This window comes from Oryctolagus cuniculus, chromosome 2 (genome assembly GCF_964237555.1).
Source record: "Oryctolagus cuniculus chromosome 2, mOryCun1.1, whole genome shotgun sequence".
Classification (NCBI taxonomy): Eukaryota; Metazoa; Chordata; class Mammalia; order Lagomorpha; family Leporidae; genus Oryctolagus; species Oryctolagus cuniculus.
The window spans coordinates 113,132,533-113,149,885 of NC_091433.1; the positions used below are offsets into that span (position 1 = coordinate 113,132,533).

At 51.8% G+C, this 17,353-nt stretch overlaps 1 protein-coding gene across 1 annotated transcript in view; it reads left to right on the top strand.

The window, feature by feature from the left end:
* Window positions 1-850: 850 nt before the first annotated feature.
* MERTK (MER proto-oncogene, tyrosine kinase) overlaps window positions 851-17,353 on the top strand; it is a 117,964-nt gene continuing 101,461 nt past the window's right edge. Inside the window, exon 1 of the mRNA XM_008254044.3 lies at window positions 851-1,118. Coding sequence (XP_008252266.2) covers window positions 1,058-1,118 — 61 coding nt within the window. The 5' untranslated portion in view covers window positions 851-1,057. The remainder of the gene's footprint in view (window positions 1,119-17,353) is intronic.

Genomic DNA, 17,353 nt, shown 5'->3' on the forward strand with positions numbered 1-17,353 from the left:
CCCTGGAGGCCACCGACAGGGCTCTGGCCCTTGGCAGCGAAAGCCGGAGCCTGACGTGTCTGGGAAGTCTGCAGGAGAGGAGTGACAGGAGCTGGCTCATGCCGTCCGAGGAGCGAAGTCTAATGCATCCGTTCTAACAAGAGTTCCATTAAGAAAGCAGGAGTGGAAGTTGTCCCATTGGTAAACGTGGCTCACATTTCCGTTGGGATTCGCTGTCTCTGCCGCTGCTCCCTGCGCCCCTCCACCTTCTGGCGGCCCCCCAGCAGAGCCTGCTCCGCATCTGCTCCTTGCGTGAGGTCCCCTCGCTACCTCTCACCCTTCCACAGGAGGCCCTCGACGCCAGGGCCGGCGCACCCTCTGCGGTTCCCGGGAGGCGCTCCGCGGGAGAGCAGTGCATCCAGAACGCAGCCCGCAGCGTTGCTGCCTGGGTTTTGCGCGCCCTCACAGCAGGGATTGCGGGGGTGCTGCGGCCCCTAAACCGCCGGACAGTCCAGGGATTTTGGGAGCCGCCTCCAGTCCCGTCCACGGTCTCTGCTCCCCTCACTCCACCACAAGCCTCCCTCCCCTTTACCTCTCTCCCGCTCCCTCTCCTCTCGACTCTCTCTCCCCTCTCCTGCTCCCTGCTCCGCACCCCCACCCCCGGTAGGACCGTCAGGCAGTCGGCCCCTCCCCTGCTCTCCAGCGCCCCCCCCCCCCCCCCCCGCTCCCCGCGGCGCCCGCACTCCCAGCGCTCAACCTCCAGTAACCTTCGCTTAACCCGGGCTCGGCCCCCGGCCCGCCCCGGCCCGCCCCACTCCAGCTCCAGCCGTTTCCTTCCCCTCCCTCCGTGTCCGCCTCCCCGCCCCCTCCCCGCCCCAACCTGCTCGGGTCCGCCCGGCCCCTGCCCCTGGCCCGCCCCTTCCAGCCCCCCGGCGCCTCCAGCCGGCGGCTTGGCGCGGCCACTCCGGCGCCTGCTTACCCGGGCTGTTCGGCTGGCGCGTTTGGCCGGCTACCGGGCAGGTTCGGGACGTCAGTCTGTCCGTCGATCTGGACGGAGTTTCCAGATCGCGGCGCCAGGATGGGGCTGGCGCCGCTGCCGCTATTCCTGGGGCTCTTCCTCCGCGCGCTCTGGAGAGAAGGTGAGCTCGCAGACCCGGGGCCGGGGGCCGGGGGCCGGGGGCTCGCGGCTGGGAGCTCGTGGAGCGCACCGGGCTGCTGGGCGAGTTTGCAAACATCCCCGCCCCGCAACGGTGCGAGGGAGTGAGGCGCTGGGGAGCCCACGCAATCGCCGCCCGCGGCCCCTCCGGCGAGTGTCGCGAGGGCACCCAGGCTGGATCTGGGGCGCGCGTTCCGGCGGGCGCCGAGGGCTCCCCTTCTCCGCGGTGGAGAAATCGAGCTCGGCCTGGCGCACCGCACGTCCAGCAGTTTTCGGCTGTGGAGAGCCGAGGAGGTGGCGGGGTCTGGTCCGGAATCAGAACTTTGCCCGAGACCGCGCAGCGCAGTTGCGCCCGGAGTTTTGGGGGCTCTACGCGGGTCTCCGGTGTGTGGGGGGGGGCTAGAGCTGCGGGTCCGCCAGGGCTGGCCGCGCAGGACAGCGGTGGCCCCCTCTGCAGAGGCACGCTGGGAGTGTGGGGGCCCGGAAAAGGGGCGCATTCTTTTCGCCCCTGTCGCGGCGGAGCAGAACCTAATGTGCTTGGGCAGCGTCTAGGTGCACCGCGAGCCGCGGCGGGTCGTCACAGGCGCTTCAGTCTGAGATCCGGACTGACCATCGGCGGCGGCGAAGGCGGGGAAGGCGGGGACCTTTCGCACCCACAGCTTGTTGGGAGCGTGGGTGATCCGCAGAGTTCAAGTCGGAGCGCTTCTTGGGAAGCTGGGAGGAACTTGCTGGAAACTTTCCCCCAAAGGAAAAGCAATGGGAAGAAGGAATGGTAAAGAAACACATCCCAAGTGCTTTTAACTGACACGTTTCGGTTGGCACCCAGAATGGGGCTTTTGTCTCTTTTGTCCACGAATGTGGTTAAGTAGCTTCCACCTATTCCATTCATAGATGTTTTGTAAGAATACCTGGAAAGTTCAGTTGGTACTCACGCAATTTAGATTTTTTTTTACCCTTTGAATTTTTTTTTCCTTTGTAAACTCATTTGTTCAAATGAAAAAGTTCTGAACAATACAAGGTCTTTTGCACATTAAATTACATAATAAGTCACATAAATTACATAAACAGTTTATAATTGGGGGCAACATAACAATTTGCAACAAACATCAGGAGCCAAAACCAAGCAAAGAACTAAAGCTGCTCTGTTCTCTCCCTCCCTCCCTCCCTCACCAAACCCTCAGAAATTCCTCGGCATTCCTGCCAGGTCCGTTTTTATAAATCTGCTGCAAAGCTGTTAGTTTTCGCTGCCACTCATGTGCTGAAAAATTAGCGGACAAGGAATGAGAACAATCGTGTCGGTGAAGGATGTTTAAAAGTTGCCTGTCTTTATTCTCTAGTTTTTTTTTTTTTTTAAGCTGCAGTAAAGAACTTTTGTAGATGACAATCAGCCATATTCCTGTGATCATGAAAAACCTTCTCACAGGTCCACTCAGCAGGAAGAAGGAAAAGTTTCTCCAATTTTCCTTCTACCTTTTGCTTTTTTATCACGAAGTTTACCTGTGAGCTGTCTGCCAGTGAGTGTTCCCTCTTGCCTTGTAAAAAGCTGAAAGAATGGAATTCTCATTGGCAGAATTAGAAGTGAGAGTCCTGGAGAAAGTGGCTAAAAATGACCCTAAATAGTTAGAGTCTAAAATAACTCTAAAAAGTTAGAGACTTCATCGAGTTGTAAGGTTTTCATCATGTATGTCGTGGGTCTAAGTGCAGGGCTGGCCAGAGAGGGGGCACAGACGGGATGTGACTGTGTGTAGAGCTTAGGCTGTAGAGGAATGGTTAAATAACAACAGTGCAGGCACCGCTGTAACCGGGGAACACGCCCCTAACCGTGCACACATGCACTAAGCTGGGAGGCAGTGAACGGCCACTGCTGGAATTTCAAGGCTTTCTGCTCTGTCTCTGATGGGGGTGCCATTGAGCAGCAAAAAGGAGGTGGAGGAGGAGAGACATCTGGATGTAAGTGAAGGCATTAAGAGCGGGTAGCTTATGACCAACCCGTGTGTGCAGCTAAACTCAACCCACTGAGCCAACCAGACCCTGCTTTTAAAATGTTTTAATGTTAACATTTCTCTCCCAAACTGACACAGTTAATGTGTGTTCCAACATAGCGTTAGCATTTCCCCAGGGAGAACTTTTAGGTTGTCCTTTTTCTTGTGGACTTTATAACAATGGCCTCAAATGATTTTTGGAAGTCAGCAGGGCATATTTTAGCCAATAATGAAGTTGTTTTAAAATATTTATTTATTTATTTATTTGAAAGTCAGAGTTACAGAGAGAGAGGAGAGGCAAAGAGAGAGAGAGAGAGAGAGAGAGAGAGGTCTTCCATCCGCTGGTTCACTCCCCAGTTGGTCGCAATGGCTGGAGCTTCACTGTTCCAAAGCCAGGAGCCAGGAACTTCTTCTGGGTCTTCCACGTGGGTGCAGGGGCCGAAGAACTTGGGCCCTCTTCTACTGCTTTCCTAGGCCATAACAGAGAGCTGGATCAGAAGTGGAGCAGCCAGGACTCGAACCGGCGCCCATATGGGATGCCAGCACTGCAGGTGGTGGCTTTACCCACTACGCCACAGTGCTGGCCCCATAACAAAGCTTTAAAGAGTTATTTTAAGGAGTAATTTTAAAGAGTTAAGCTGAGGGGAACACTTGTTTTTTGTTTGTTTGTTTGTTTGTTTTTTTAGCAAACTGAAGCAGTGTGTAGCTGACCCTGGACAAAGGGCCTGTGAGTGACCAGTCAGTGCTATCAATAAAGCGGCTGACTCTCGATGCCCATGAATTGGGTCCATGCTGCCGGGTGGACGGCCTGAGCGGGGACCTTCAGCACATGGGTGCCCCGGGCCACTTCCCACACATCAGCCAGAAGCAGATTGTGACAGGTCTGATTGCGTTGTCCTCTGAAACACCTCCCATGGCTTCCCACTCCTTACCAGAGTTTTCCAAGACTCCCAGGCCCCTCCCCTCCCTCTTTGACTCATTTCCAGTCCATCCCACTTGTTCCCTGTGCGCAGTCACCTGCACCTTCTTCCTAGCAATCAAATGGCCTTTGCAATCACTGTTTCCCGGCCGGCTCCTTCTCATCCTTGAGTTTCAGCTCAGATGTTTCCTTTGAGGGGCTTTTACACGTGGCACCTCTCGCTGGAGTTCCACACCCTTCCTCCAGGGGCCTGGTCTTGTTCTCGGCTAGCAAGGTGCACAGCCCATGGAGGCACTCGTGAATACCCGTCTTTGATCTGGTGCTTCTCCCCCTTCGTTCTTCCTCCTGGCTTTCCCAGAAACAGAGCAGTGTGGGACTTAGCTGACAGAAAACAATCTTTACCTTCTCAGTGGTGCCAAAGTGATCTCATTAATGGAGAAGTTAGGAAATTAAAAGAAAGAAGACAAGTTTTCAGACTGTCTGAACCCCAAACATATTTTATACTCTAACTACTTCAGCTTGGGAAAAAAAAATATCCAAAGCCAGTTTGCATGTCAGAAACACTGTGTTCACAGCTCCTGTCCGGAAGCAGGTTGCCTTGAATGCCTTGACTTTGGTGCATGGTCACTTTCATCTTAACTCGGAACTCTGGGTTAGTATGCAGCTTAGCAGAGGGTTGGTTAATCATGGTGAAAACTGAAAGAGAGAGTTCTCCCGGTGAGCTTCTTGGGATAGTTAGCAGTGGCTGGTGTCTGGGGTCTGAGAGAGGATGGGCTAACTCTCAGGATCTCTTGCCCCTTTGGGTGCAGTGGGATTCCACGATATTAGTCACATTTCGAGGTAATTGTGGTAATTGTTTCTCCTGGACAAAAGGTGTTGGGGGAAGGGCCCTTGTCTCACTGAAGTGTGTCCTGAATTACTCCCTGAAATAAGAGGACAGAACTGTGGTCCACCCTCCATTGTTCATTGTGCTTTGGGGAAGGGGAGGCAGGGTACCCCTCCCACCCCCCCTCCAGTGCTAAAGTCCTTGCTGCAGTTCTTTGGGATTTTATTTTCTAGAAATTATGTACCAAAACCTACCATGGGGCAAGCAGCTGAGGGGGGCGTCTCTCCCCTCCTACCTCGCACCCCCACCGTGCACATTGAGTTCAGGCTTGACACAGCTCAGGAATAACTTCCTGTCCTGTTCCCCTCAGGAAGGCATAAAAACGAAGGCCAGTTTCTGCCCAGCTCTCCCACAAAACTCCACTCCAAAGTGGGTGTGGTGTTTGTTTTGCTCTGTGTGTGTGTGTGTGGTTTTTTTTTTTTTTTTTTTTTTTTTTTGGTGTTGGTTTTTTAGGTCCATTTTCCTTTTGACCACCTCAAACTGAGTTTTCCAGCAGAGGGCTTTCAGAGACTGCGTGAAACCAGGATTCTTAGAGTAAAGTGCAGGTGTGAATGTGTGTGTGTGTTGTGTGTGTGTGTGTGTGTGTGCAGGATGGTTCTGTAGGAAGTGGAAATGGCAAGCCCCCAGGCTTTCAGCTTGGTGGCAGGTGCAGGCCACACCCTCAGGTGCCCCAGCGGCACTGCTGACCCTCTCTCTCTCTCTCTCTCTCTCTCTCTCTCTCTCTCTCTCTCTTTCTCTCTCTGGGTATTTGTTAATCCCTGACCAGAGGCAACCCTATTCTTTCTCTTCCTCCTTCCTTGTTCCCATCCTGCTGCTTCCAGCTAACAAACTGAAAGCTCTCACAGGAGAATTCCAATAGGCTCAGCCCCCATCCCCACTTCAAGAGCAAGAGCACTGAGCATTTGTGGACTCCAGCACTTTTTCCTCCCCTTGTTAGTTTTCTTTGTGTGAGCCGGGTCTGTTTAACGGGGAGAAGTGGGGGTTCTCAGCCACAGCAAGGGCCCAGGGCTTCCCAAATTTTGTGACACCCCTACAGCACCTTCTCTCCTGAAGCAGCATTATCCCACTCTTGGGCCTCTGTAGGCAGCAGGGTCCCGGGACCAGGGCTCAGGAGAAGCCCTGAGCTGTTGTATCCTTGTCCCATGACACGTGTTCAGGTCCCAGTGTTTGAAAGCTTACACTAGGAAAGGGTGATGATGTCGGAACACTCGCGAAGGATTTTATTTTACCCTTCCTGCTCATTGCAACTACAGCCGTGCTTCTTGCTCTTCATGATAAAATAGATTTCCTCTGAATCTTGGGAATGGTAGGGTGAGAAATGGGGGCAGAGGGAGAGAAAAGGAGAGAGCAGACAGATCCTGGCTTTGTTTGCACCAAGATCATCCATGAGAAGTTGTACACTGAAAGCTAATTATAGTTGACCGACTTGTGCTTGGAGAGAGCCCATTTCATGTCGTGTGGCAGTGCCTTGTATACGTGTAGGTGCCTTTCCTTATACACAGTCAGTGTCTTCTAGATATTGCCCAGTTGTTCTCCGAGGTGCTGGCTTAGCAGCTGCAGAGTCAGCCATGGCTCCAGCAAGATCTGATCAACACAGCATTTTTGCTCTGCCTAGCCCACTAGGGCAGGGGGTTCCCTCCTCAGAATTTAGATCTCAGGTTGGCACTGAATCCAGCCCGTGCTTTCTGCCGGATCTCTTTTGGTGAAACCTGCCTCTCCTTGGGGACTGCAGTTTCTCAGGAACACTAAACTTCTTAGGCTTGCCTTCACTGCAGCCTTGCCTCTCATTAAATACACAAAGGAAAGCCTTGTTTGTTTTGGAAAAGGGATTGTTTTGCTATTTTAAGCCTTAGGGGCTTCTTGTTGGAGCTACTGATAGGAGGCAAGCTTCATTATGGTTTTGAAAATGATCATTTTCACAAGTAAGGACAGGCTGTGTTAGTAGAGAATCTGAGCACGCAGATGCAAACTTGCTGGAAGTATTTTCTCTGACTGTGGGCCTTGCTGAATTGGCAGCGTGGTGATAAATATTCATGGACTTGATGTGCTGCCTGGGTCTGGAGGCAGATTTTCCACTGCTACAGTGAATGGCATGCTGCCTCCTCCCCACGGGAAGTGAAACCGCCTCTCAGCCTTTTTACAACTTGGGCCTGTGATTGGAAGATTTGTTGATGGAAACAATGTTCTTTGAAAGTTTTGGAGCAAAGAGAAAAAGGGAGCTGGTTAAAGTTAGCGTTCCTTAACAAAACAGCCACGTTGAGAGTCCAGAAATGTTAAGTTCTCATCCCAGTTTTGATGTGAACTTACAGGGACTCTTGGGGAGTTGTGCCTTCTCTTCCCAGAACGTCCAGTCCCCATGTGTCAAGTAGGAGAGAAATAGACGATGCTGGGGCCCCCTCTGGGCAGAGAATGGATTGCACCTGCAGGGGAGAGGTGAGGTGGGAAACTTTCGCTTGATGAGACTCTGGACACAGCCCCAGCCCTTGTGCCTGCCAGTGGGTCTAGAGGACCCTGGGATCAGCCCAAAAATGGAGTGCAGGTGTCTTTATTTTTACTTTAATTTTTTTTTTTTTTGCTTTATTTGAAAGGCGCACACACACACACACACACAGAGAGAAAGAGAGAGAGGGAGAGAGAGAGAGAGAGAGAGAGAGAGAGAGAGAAATGTAGCTTTTATCCACTGGTTCACTCTCCAAATGCCTATAATATTCAGGGCTGGGCTAGGCTGAAGCCAAGAGGCAGGAACTCAGTCTGGTTCTCCAGTGTGACTGGCAGAGACCCAAGTACTTAGGTCATCACCTGCTGCCTCCCAGCAGGTGCATTAGCAGGAAGCTGAAATTGGAAGCAAAGTCATGGCTCGAACCAAAGCTCTCTGATATGGGAGGCAGGTGTCCCAGGCAGCATCTTCACTGCTGTCCAAATGCCTCTTCATTGCTGGCACCTGCCTCCTGGACTGTCTGTGCTCCCGTCAGCACCATCTTCAGCTCTGCCTGCAGCAGTAGAATGGTCTGGAATTGCAGAGGTGTGCTTCTGAGAACACTGGATCTCCCCAAATAAAGCCTGACCCCTTCCTATGAAGTCCGCTGGGAGCAGGGACTGTTGGGTTCTGGGAGGTAGGAGGATGGAGCAGATGGAGCAGGGCTTATCTCCCTAGGAAGAATGGCAGAGTCTTAAGGGTCCGGAGGGGCAGATAATGGCATTTTTAGGTTTATTCACTCGGTATTCTGAAGTGATTTTGTATTTGGAAATTTAGAAAAGATATTGTAATGTAAATCGCAGCATGTAAAGCAGATAACTGCCAGGATAGTGAGTGACTCCTGGTGTTTTAGTGCCATACAGGAAGTGTTTTTGAAATCCAGAAGCCCAGGCCCCACACAGGAGCTACAGACTGAATCTTTAAGGGTGCAGCTCCTCCCTATGTGCGTCTCTGGGCCTTTTTTTTTTTTTTTTTTTTTTTTTTTTTTTTTTTTTTTGACAGGCAGAGTGGACAGTGAGAGAGAGAGAGACAGAGAGAAAGGTCTTCCTTTGCCGTTGGTTCACCCTCCAATGGCCGCCGCGGCTGGCGTGCTGCGGCCGGCGCATCACGTTGATCCGAAGGCAGGAGCCAGGTGCTTCTCCTGGTCTCCCATGGGGTGCAGGGCCCAAGCACTTGGGCCATCCTCCACTGCACTCCCAGGCCACAGCAGAGAGCTGGCCTGGAAGAGGGGCAACCGGGACAGAATCCGGCGCCCCGACCGGGACTAGAACCTGGTCCTAGTGAGCCGCGGCGCTGGCCGCTCTGGGCCCTTCTGTGCCACATCTCTCATCAGGAACGGTGCAGAGCCCTCCCCCACACCCTCCAGGAGGGCGTGTACTTGAACCTGACATTGAGGGTAGGCGTAAGGAGTGTTTATCCAAGGCCAATGGCAAGTCTTGGATTTAGGTGAGAACTCTCAGGGCTAAATGGGCATGCAGGTGCAGGAGAGTGCAACTTCTGATCTGAGCCTCTTCAGGTAAGGATGCCATCATTCTGATCAGGGGGACTTTCTCTCTCTGTGTCTTTAAATATTTATTTATTTGAAGGGGAAAGTGACACACACACACACACACACACAGATCTTTCGTCTGTTGGTTCATTCCCCAAATGGTCACAACAGCCAAGGGCTGCTAAGGCGAATACAAGGAGCTTGGAACTCCATCTTAGTCTTCCTTGTGGGTGGACTGTCCACTGCTGCTTCCTCAGGTGCATTAACAGGGACCTGGATGGGAAGGGAAGCCCTAGGACCCAGGTGTTCTGATATTGGATGCCAGCACTGCAGGCAGCAGCTTAGCTCCGTGCACCATAACGCCGGTCCTACCTTTCTTTTTGAACATTACATTTTTTCCTTCTTACCTGCTCTATGCCTTGTACTCAACTCTTGTTACAAAATGTTAGGATAGACAAAAGAATATAACAGATAATAAAATAAACCCATGTGTACTCACAGAGGGAGAGAAAGAGAGATCTTCCATTCATTGGTTCACTCCCCAGATGCCCACAACAGCCAGTGCTGGGCCAGGCTGAAGCCAGGAACCAGGAACTCCACATGGACTTCCTATGTGGGTGACAGGAACCCAGTTGGACCCATAATCTGCTGCTCCCCGGGCATGTTAGCAGGAAGCTGGATCGGCAGTGGAGGCAGGACTCAACCCCAGGAACTTCAATATGGAATATGAGCTTCCTAAGTGGTGGCTTAACCCACTGCACCACATGGCCTTCTCCAGGGAATGGGTATTGAGCGAGACTAGCAGCACTTTGTCATGTGTATGTTATCGATGTTGTATACATAGTATGCCCTCTTCTTCAGCTTGCCTTTTCCCTCTAGGTTTAAGTTTGCTAGATCCATCTGGATTGAATCTTCATAGGCGAATATATTAAAATATTATAGTTTTATTCATCCATTCTCCTCTTAATGGCATTTAGGTTTTTCAAAGATTTTCTTTTATGAGCAAAATTATCATGAAAACTCTTCTTCTCCTTCTTCTTTATAAGATTTATTTATTTTATTTGAAAGTCAGAGTTGGGGGGGTGCGGTCTTCCACCCACTGGTTTACTCCCCAGATGGCCACAGTGGCCAGAGCTGGGCCAGACTGAAACACCCAGCTTCCCATCCTGCTCTTGGCACCTTTCTTCTGATTAGCCTCAGAATGAACTGCAAGAGCTCAGTAGCTCAGGCCTGAGTGTAGATTGGAAGGTGAGGGTGGATGCGGTGTGAGCAGCTCTTTCATCCCATCTTAGCCATGCAGACCGAGGCCTGTTGCATTTCATGAGTGCTGGCTTCTTCAGCTCCAAGCACGGGGCATACAAGGCAAAAAGAAAACCCCACTGTTCTTGGATCCTGAGGTCCTAGCCAGTCTGCCTTCTTTCTACCTTTCAGAGTTGTTTGCTTTTTTAACTGTAGTAACATGTTATGTGTAATTTACCTTCCTAACCATTTTTAAGTGTTAATTCAGTGGTGGCAGCAACATTCATCACATTGTGCAACCATCAATCTTCAGAACTCTTTTCAACTGAAACTCTACACCCATTAAACAGTGACTTCCGGTCCCTGCACACCACTTTCCTTTCTGGTCTCTAAGGATTTTTGGGCCGGCGCCGCAGCTCACTAGGCTAATCCTCTGCTTTGCGGCGCCGGCACTCTGGGTTCTAGTCCCGGTCAGGGCGCCGGATTTTGTCCCAGTTGCTCCTCTTCCAGGCCAGCTCTCTGCTGTGGCCAGGGAGTGCAGTGGAGGATGGCCCAAGTGCTTGGGCCCTGCACCCCATGGGAGACCAGGAGAAGCACTGGCTCCTGCCTTCGGATCAGCGCGGTGCGCCGTAGCCTCCATTGGAGGGTGAACCAACGGCAAAGGAAGACCTTTCTCTCTGTCTCTCTTTCTCACTGTCCACTCTGCCTGTCAAAAAAAAAAAAAAAAAGAATTATAAAAAATTTTTTTCTTTTTTCTGTTTGAAAAGCAGAGAGACAGGGAAAGAAAGGGAGAGAGACAAGGAGAGAAAAGAGAGATCTTCTATCTGCTGGTTCACTTCCCAAGTGGCCGCAACAGCCAAGGGCTGTTGACCTGGGTGGCAGGGACCAAGCACTTGAACAGTCATCTGCTGTCTTCAAGGATGCATTAGCGGGGAGCTGGTGTGGAAGTGCAGGAGCCAGGATTCAAGCCAGCACTCAGATGAGCCCACATCCCCAGCAGAGGCTTAACCCTCTGTACCCCAATGCTTGCCATGGTCTTTATGATTTTTGCTACACTAACTCTTTTAGGGTTTTTAAAGCTTTGTATAATGTCCAGTATTTTTAGACCTGCTTCATGGGAAGAATAGGGAAAGATATACCTATTTTGTTTAGGAGGGAATTCTCTGCTCTTTGTCTCTTAGAAAATATTCTTGCTAAGGGCTTTGGTCCTCCAGAGATAGTCACATTTTAAAAGGAAATCCCTTTTTTCCTTAAAAAAACACGTTTTTTTCATGAAAGGCATTCAGGTGTTGGTAGCCAAGAGAATGTGTTCTGGGGGCAGCATGATGAGGGAGTTAAACCTGGGGACCCTGTAGAACTTGAAAAAGCCCCACTGGGCCTTGGAGAGAATCAACCCAGGCCTGGGGGTGGGGGTGGGGAGAGCCTAGGCAGAGCCTTTGTGTGACACTTGGTGAGCTGTGGAGGGGGTGAGAGAAGGAAAGCCCTTGGTTAAGTCAACATCTATGCGTATTTCACTGCAAGGGGCTGAATGGTCTAAGTTAGCATAATTGGTTCCATATGTTTGGCACTGATTTTCCAGGCATGACTAGTTGCACCTTTGAAACAAGACAGTCCAGACGTTTCATGTTATGAAAACAATAATTGTCATTTATTGCATGTCTGTGCATGCCAGGTACTGGGCACAGTAGTTATTTAAAATTTTTTTTTAATTTACTTGAGAGGCAGAGAGAAAGTCAGAAAGCTCCTATCTACTGGTTCACTCCCCAGATACCTGTAACAGCTGGGGCTGAGCCAGGCCAAAGCCAGGAGCTGGGAACTCAGTCCAGTGAGTTCCCATGTGAGGCAGAGACCCAACCACTTGAGCCATCACCACTGCCTCCCAGGATGTGCGTTAGCAGGAAGCTGGAACCTGAACCCAGGCACTCTGATATGGGGTGTGGTTGTCCCAAGCAGCATCTTTTTTTTTTTAGCATTTATTTTATTTATTTGAAAGAGTTACAGAGAGAGGGGTAGAGACAGAGAGAGAGAGAGAGAGAGAGAGAGAGAGATCTTCCATCCACTGGTTTACTTTCCAAATGGCCGTAACAGCCAGAGATGTGCTGATCCAAAGCCAGGAGCCAGGAGCTTCTTCCAGGTCTCCTACGTGGGTGCAGGGGCCCAAGCACTTGGGCCATCTTCCACTGCTTTCCCAAGCCATAGCAGAGAGCTGGATTGGAAGTGGAGCAGCTGGGACACTAATCAATGCCCATATGGAATGCCGGCACTGCAGACCGGGGTTTTAACCCGTTGCACCACAGCGCTGGGTCCCCCCGAAGCAGCATCTTAACAACAAGGCCAAGCACCTGCCCCTGTGCATGGTGTTTTATGTGCAATATCCCACTCTTACTTCTGTCTCACTTTACAGATGAGGAGACTGAGTCTTGGGTAGACAAGTGGCTTGTCCAAGGTCATCTGGTCTCTGGCTTTGCTGGAGCTAAAGCCATCTGCTGGGATTCCTGAATTCCTCCTGCACCTCCCCATCTCCTGGGTCATCTGTGTACAAACCTGGGACATCCACACGTGGTGCTCAAGCTCTAGCTAGGATGCTCAGGATCTGCTCCCGCCTCGGGGTGACTTGTGCACCAGATCCGTTCCCCAGAGCAAGGGTCTGACCATGGCTGCACGTGAAAATCACCAGAGGAGATTTTTTTTAAAAGATTTATTTATCTATTTAAAAGGCGGAGTTACATAGGCAGGGTCAGAGAGAGAGAAAGTCTTCCATTCGCTGATTAACTCCCTAAATGGCCAAAGCAGCCAGAGCTGAGCCGATCCAAAGCCAGGAACCTGGAGCTTCCTCCAGGGCTCCCAGTGGGTGCAGGGGCCCAAGGACTTGGGCCATCCTCCGCTGCTTTTCCAGGCCATAGCAAAGAGCTGGATTGGAAGTGGAGCAGCCAGGACCCGAACCAGTGCCCATAAGGGATGCTGGCACTGCAGGTGGCAGTTTTACCCGCTACACCACAATGCAAGCCCCCAGAGGAGATTTTTAAAAATCCTGATATCTAACCTAAACCCCAAGCGGACACATTCAAACTCTGGGTGGCACCGCTTAAAAACCATTCCTGGAAGATTCTGGTGTTCTGCTGGGGTTGACAGCATGGCAGGAGAGCTGGAAGGGGCAGGTGAAGAGTCACAGTCAGCTTCAGGAATGCTCTTCTCTAGATGCCTCCCGTCCCCTTGCAAAGCAGACATGTTGCTTGGGAAGCCTCTTTGCAAATGAAAGAAGGCAAATGCCCATGTCACAAAGTAAGGGACAGACTGCAAGGGATCTTGAGGGGCTGTCTAAAGCCCTTGGGGTCTTTGGGGTTTCTACTGCTGAAGTTGCTGCGGAAGGCTAAGGGAGAAGCACATTTGCTCTTTTTTGGGGGGTCACCTTGATCAGCTCCTTGTGTTTTAGCTCCGAGGTCTGAGCCCCTTCGCTCCCTGTGAGCCGGGGCTCCCTGGGTTGGACAGCTGGTCTGGTGCGCTGGTGTCTGTGTTTGCCTGTCCATCTCAGATCCACTCTTTATCCTGCTGTAAGGGAGCAGAGCCCTAGGGAGGGCAACAGTGAACGCCCAGGGGGAGCGCTGGCTCCAGCTGGTTTTCCGTCTTGCCTAGTTGTAGTTTGTTTGAAATTCAGGTACAAAAGGGTGTCCCCCACTTTTTTGTTGTTTGGTGACTATACGCTGCTGTGGCCCACGTACACAATCTGACGCAGCCAGCGCAGTGATATGTGTTCCACTATACGGCCTTGGACTGTGCAGGCACCTCCCTTTGCTCCTCCTGTTGCATGCAGCTGTGACCTCTTGGGGCATTTGGGGCCTCCCCTCCCCTTCCCTTCCCTTGGGCCCCAGGCCTGTTCTCCCTGAGGGCTGACTCAAGGTCAGTAGGTTCTTCTCCTTTTTTCCTCTACTTTTCTCCGAGAGGTCTAAAGGCATTTCCCCCCAGCAGAGTTAATGATTACCATTTACAGTTTGGGAGCCATCAATCAGGCTGAGTGACTTCTGGTTAAAGGTTATATTTTTCCACTCATTGAGTGTTGCTATCATTCCATCAGTCAGGAATCTTTTGTGTTTGCCTCAAAGCATAGCGGTCGGAAATGTCTGCTTGTTTGGTGTTTGGCCTAGTTGTGGGGACTGGGGTGAAGTGACCCAGGGACACAATTCAAATATCGACCTGGGCAGGGGGTGGGGGGTGCACAAGGAATGGGGCTGGCACCATCTGGACCTTTCTGCTGGGCGGGGGGGGGGGGGGGAGTGCAGGCAACAACTGGATTCCAGATGCGAAAGCCTTTCTTTTCTTTTCCCTTTTTTAAGATTTATTTATTTATTTGAAAGTCGTAGTTATACAGAGAGAAAAGGAGAGGCACAGAGAGAGAGAGAGAGAGAGAGAGAGGTCTTCCATCTGCTGGTTCACTCCCCAATTGGCGCCAACGACCGGAGCTGCGCCGATCCGAAGTCAGGAGCCAGGAGCTTCCTCCGGGTCTCCCATATGGGTGCAGGGGCCCAAGCACTTGGCCCATCTTCTACTGCTTTCCTAGGCCACAGCAGAGAGCTGGATTGGAACTGGACTCAAACCTGTGCTCATATGGGATGCTGGCGCTGCAGGCGGTGGCTTTACCCGGTACGCCACAGCGCCGGCCCCGCAAAAGCCTTTCTGTCAAGAGCACACTCACCCCCAGAAGAAGGCTTTTCTCCTCCATGTCTGAAGAGGGTTGCTTGACAGCAAATCTGCCCACAGGCAGAGGCCCAGAGAGGAAACCTCAGCATGTGGCGTGGAGGTAAAGTACATGGGTCAGGCTGCCCACGCATACCCCAAAGTGCTCCATACAATGAGAAGCAAAGAACCCCGAGGAGTTCAGGATAAATTTGCATTCTCGCAGCCTCCTCTGGGCCTCCTGATTTTGATGCTGAACTTAGAGAACTCTCCTGAGAACAATGGAAAGAGCAGAGCAGGGGCAGAGGACCTCCAGGCTGGCGCTTCAGACCTGCTGGACTCCACCACCACCACTCCACCAGGGGCTGTCCCTCACTTCCTGGGTGACTGGGGTAGAGAGCAGGCAGACAGTGCATAACCCCAAGGGTACCGTCTACTGAGCAGTGTTCACCTACCAGCTCCCACCACTCTGCAGAGCTTGGAGGGACTCTAGGGCTGCCTGCTGCCACCCACCCACCAGCCTGGAACCTGCAGTTGTCATCATTGCTGCTTCCCTCTACCTTGGACTGTGGTCACTGGGCTTCAAGGAAATCAGAAGGTGCTTAGGTTAGTTGGGAAAGGCTGGGAGGCCAGCCTTAGATTCCTTCGGGCAGAGTGCCCCTTCTCATCACAAGCCAGAAGTCTGTTTTCCCCCCTCACACATGGCTGGCGAGGATATTGCACTGGTATGCCATTCTCAGGCATTGCCCCAGTAGACGTCACTAATTAGCCTCATTCCCACAAGGCCCAGACCTGGCCTCAGAAAGTCCAGCTCCAGGTGGCCAGCAGGCCAAAGTTCAAAAGCCAGCTAATAGCAATGGCACCAGTCAGCCAGGGGCCCAGTGGACCCATACACATCACCTGCCACCACCAAGCTCCTGTTATCTTTGCTAGGGTTCAGAGAGCATAAAGAGTTTTGCTGAAGTCATGCCTTTAGGCAGTAGGGGACTGGGTGCACATTGCTGGCTAACCACTGAGCAGCACTGCCCGCCAAGCCCCTGCTGTCACATCCAGCTGTAGTGGCCACTTGGGGGGTGAACCAACAGAAAAAGGAAGACCTTTCTCTCTGTTTCTCTCTTTCTCTCATTGTCTAATTCTGCCTGTCCAAAAAAAAAAAAAAAAAAAGAAAGAAAGAAAGAAAAGAAAAAAGAAACTGAATTTGGGGCTGGCATTCTGGCATAGCAGGTTAAGCTTCTGCCTTTGACACTGGTATCCCATACGGGCTGCTCCACTTCCAGTCCAGGTCCCTGCTAATGTGCCTGGGAAAGCAGAGGAAGATGGCCCAAGTCCTTGGGCCCCTGTACCCGTGTGGGAGACCTGGAAGAAGCTCCTGACTCCTGGCTTCAGACTGGCCCCAGCCCTCTCCTTTGCAGCCGTTTGGTTAGTGAAGCAGTAGATAGAAGACTATCTCTCTCTCCCTCTTCCTCTCCCCCGCCCCGCCTCTGTCTCTGCCTCTCTGTAACTCTGCCTTTCAAATAAATAAATAAATCTTAAAAAAAAAATTATTGGGACAAAACCCCTGGCTCCTCAGTCCTCAGAGCTCTGTGTATGTAGAACGAACGACAGGTGAGTTTGCCCATGTAAGAGGCAAAGGTAGATGTGAAGGTTTCAAAGGCAATGAGAGGAAGTCAAGCCCCTTGAGGGGGTTCTGCAGGCATGATATGAACAGCCAGAGAATCAATGTTGCAGAGAACACCCCCAAACCAGAGGAAGGTGGCAACTGAGTAGGACCCAGAGTCCCCTCTACCCCTCCAAAGAGTAGAGGACCACACTTGGGAATGAGGCTGGCCTGGCATGCCTGGGTGACAGGTGAGGAAGGGCCCCCTCTGGGGAGACCCCTGACCTCCACTCACTGGAATAAGTGAGTGCTGCCATCACAGCACACTCATCTCCCCAGAGGACAGGGCTCAAGGCCAGCCCACGCCATGGCTGACTCAGATAGCCCTCTCCAAAACACACAGAGGACCCTGCACGCCCACGCCCGTGGAGAACTCAGGCTAAGGAAGAGCAAGGAGCCCGTCTTGGATTCTTGCAGTGAAATCTCTTGTCCTCCACCTGGTGGTCATCCTATTCCCCAGGGAGGCACAACCTAAATGCGACAAGCGCCAGGGCAGCCACCAGCAGAGTTAGACTTCCAGCACTCCCAGCAGAGAAGAGGGCTTGGGAGAGAGCAGGTCTGGAAAGGGGAGAGCACTGTGTGGGGAGGGCTCCCCCCGAGGCCATGGCCTCGGTCGAGAGATAGGTACAGTCCAGGGTCACTTAGCAGGGAAGACACCAGAGGAAAAAGTCCCAGGTTCCCCCCTTCCATCCTCAAACCTCCTTGTACCTCTGATTAGCCAATTAAGGATGTAGCTGCATGCTCTTACTAAAAATGGTTGTCCGAAATTCAAGTTTAACTTGGCATCCTGGGTTATTTGCTAAATTTGGCACAATCCTAAACAGAGATCCTGCTGCTCCCTGCACACACACACACACACATACACACACACAGGAGCCCAGGAAGGTGTGACATCCTGA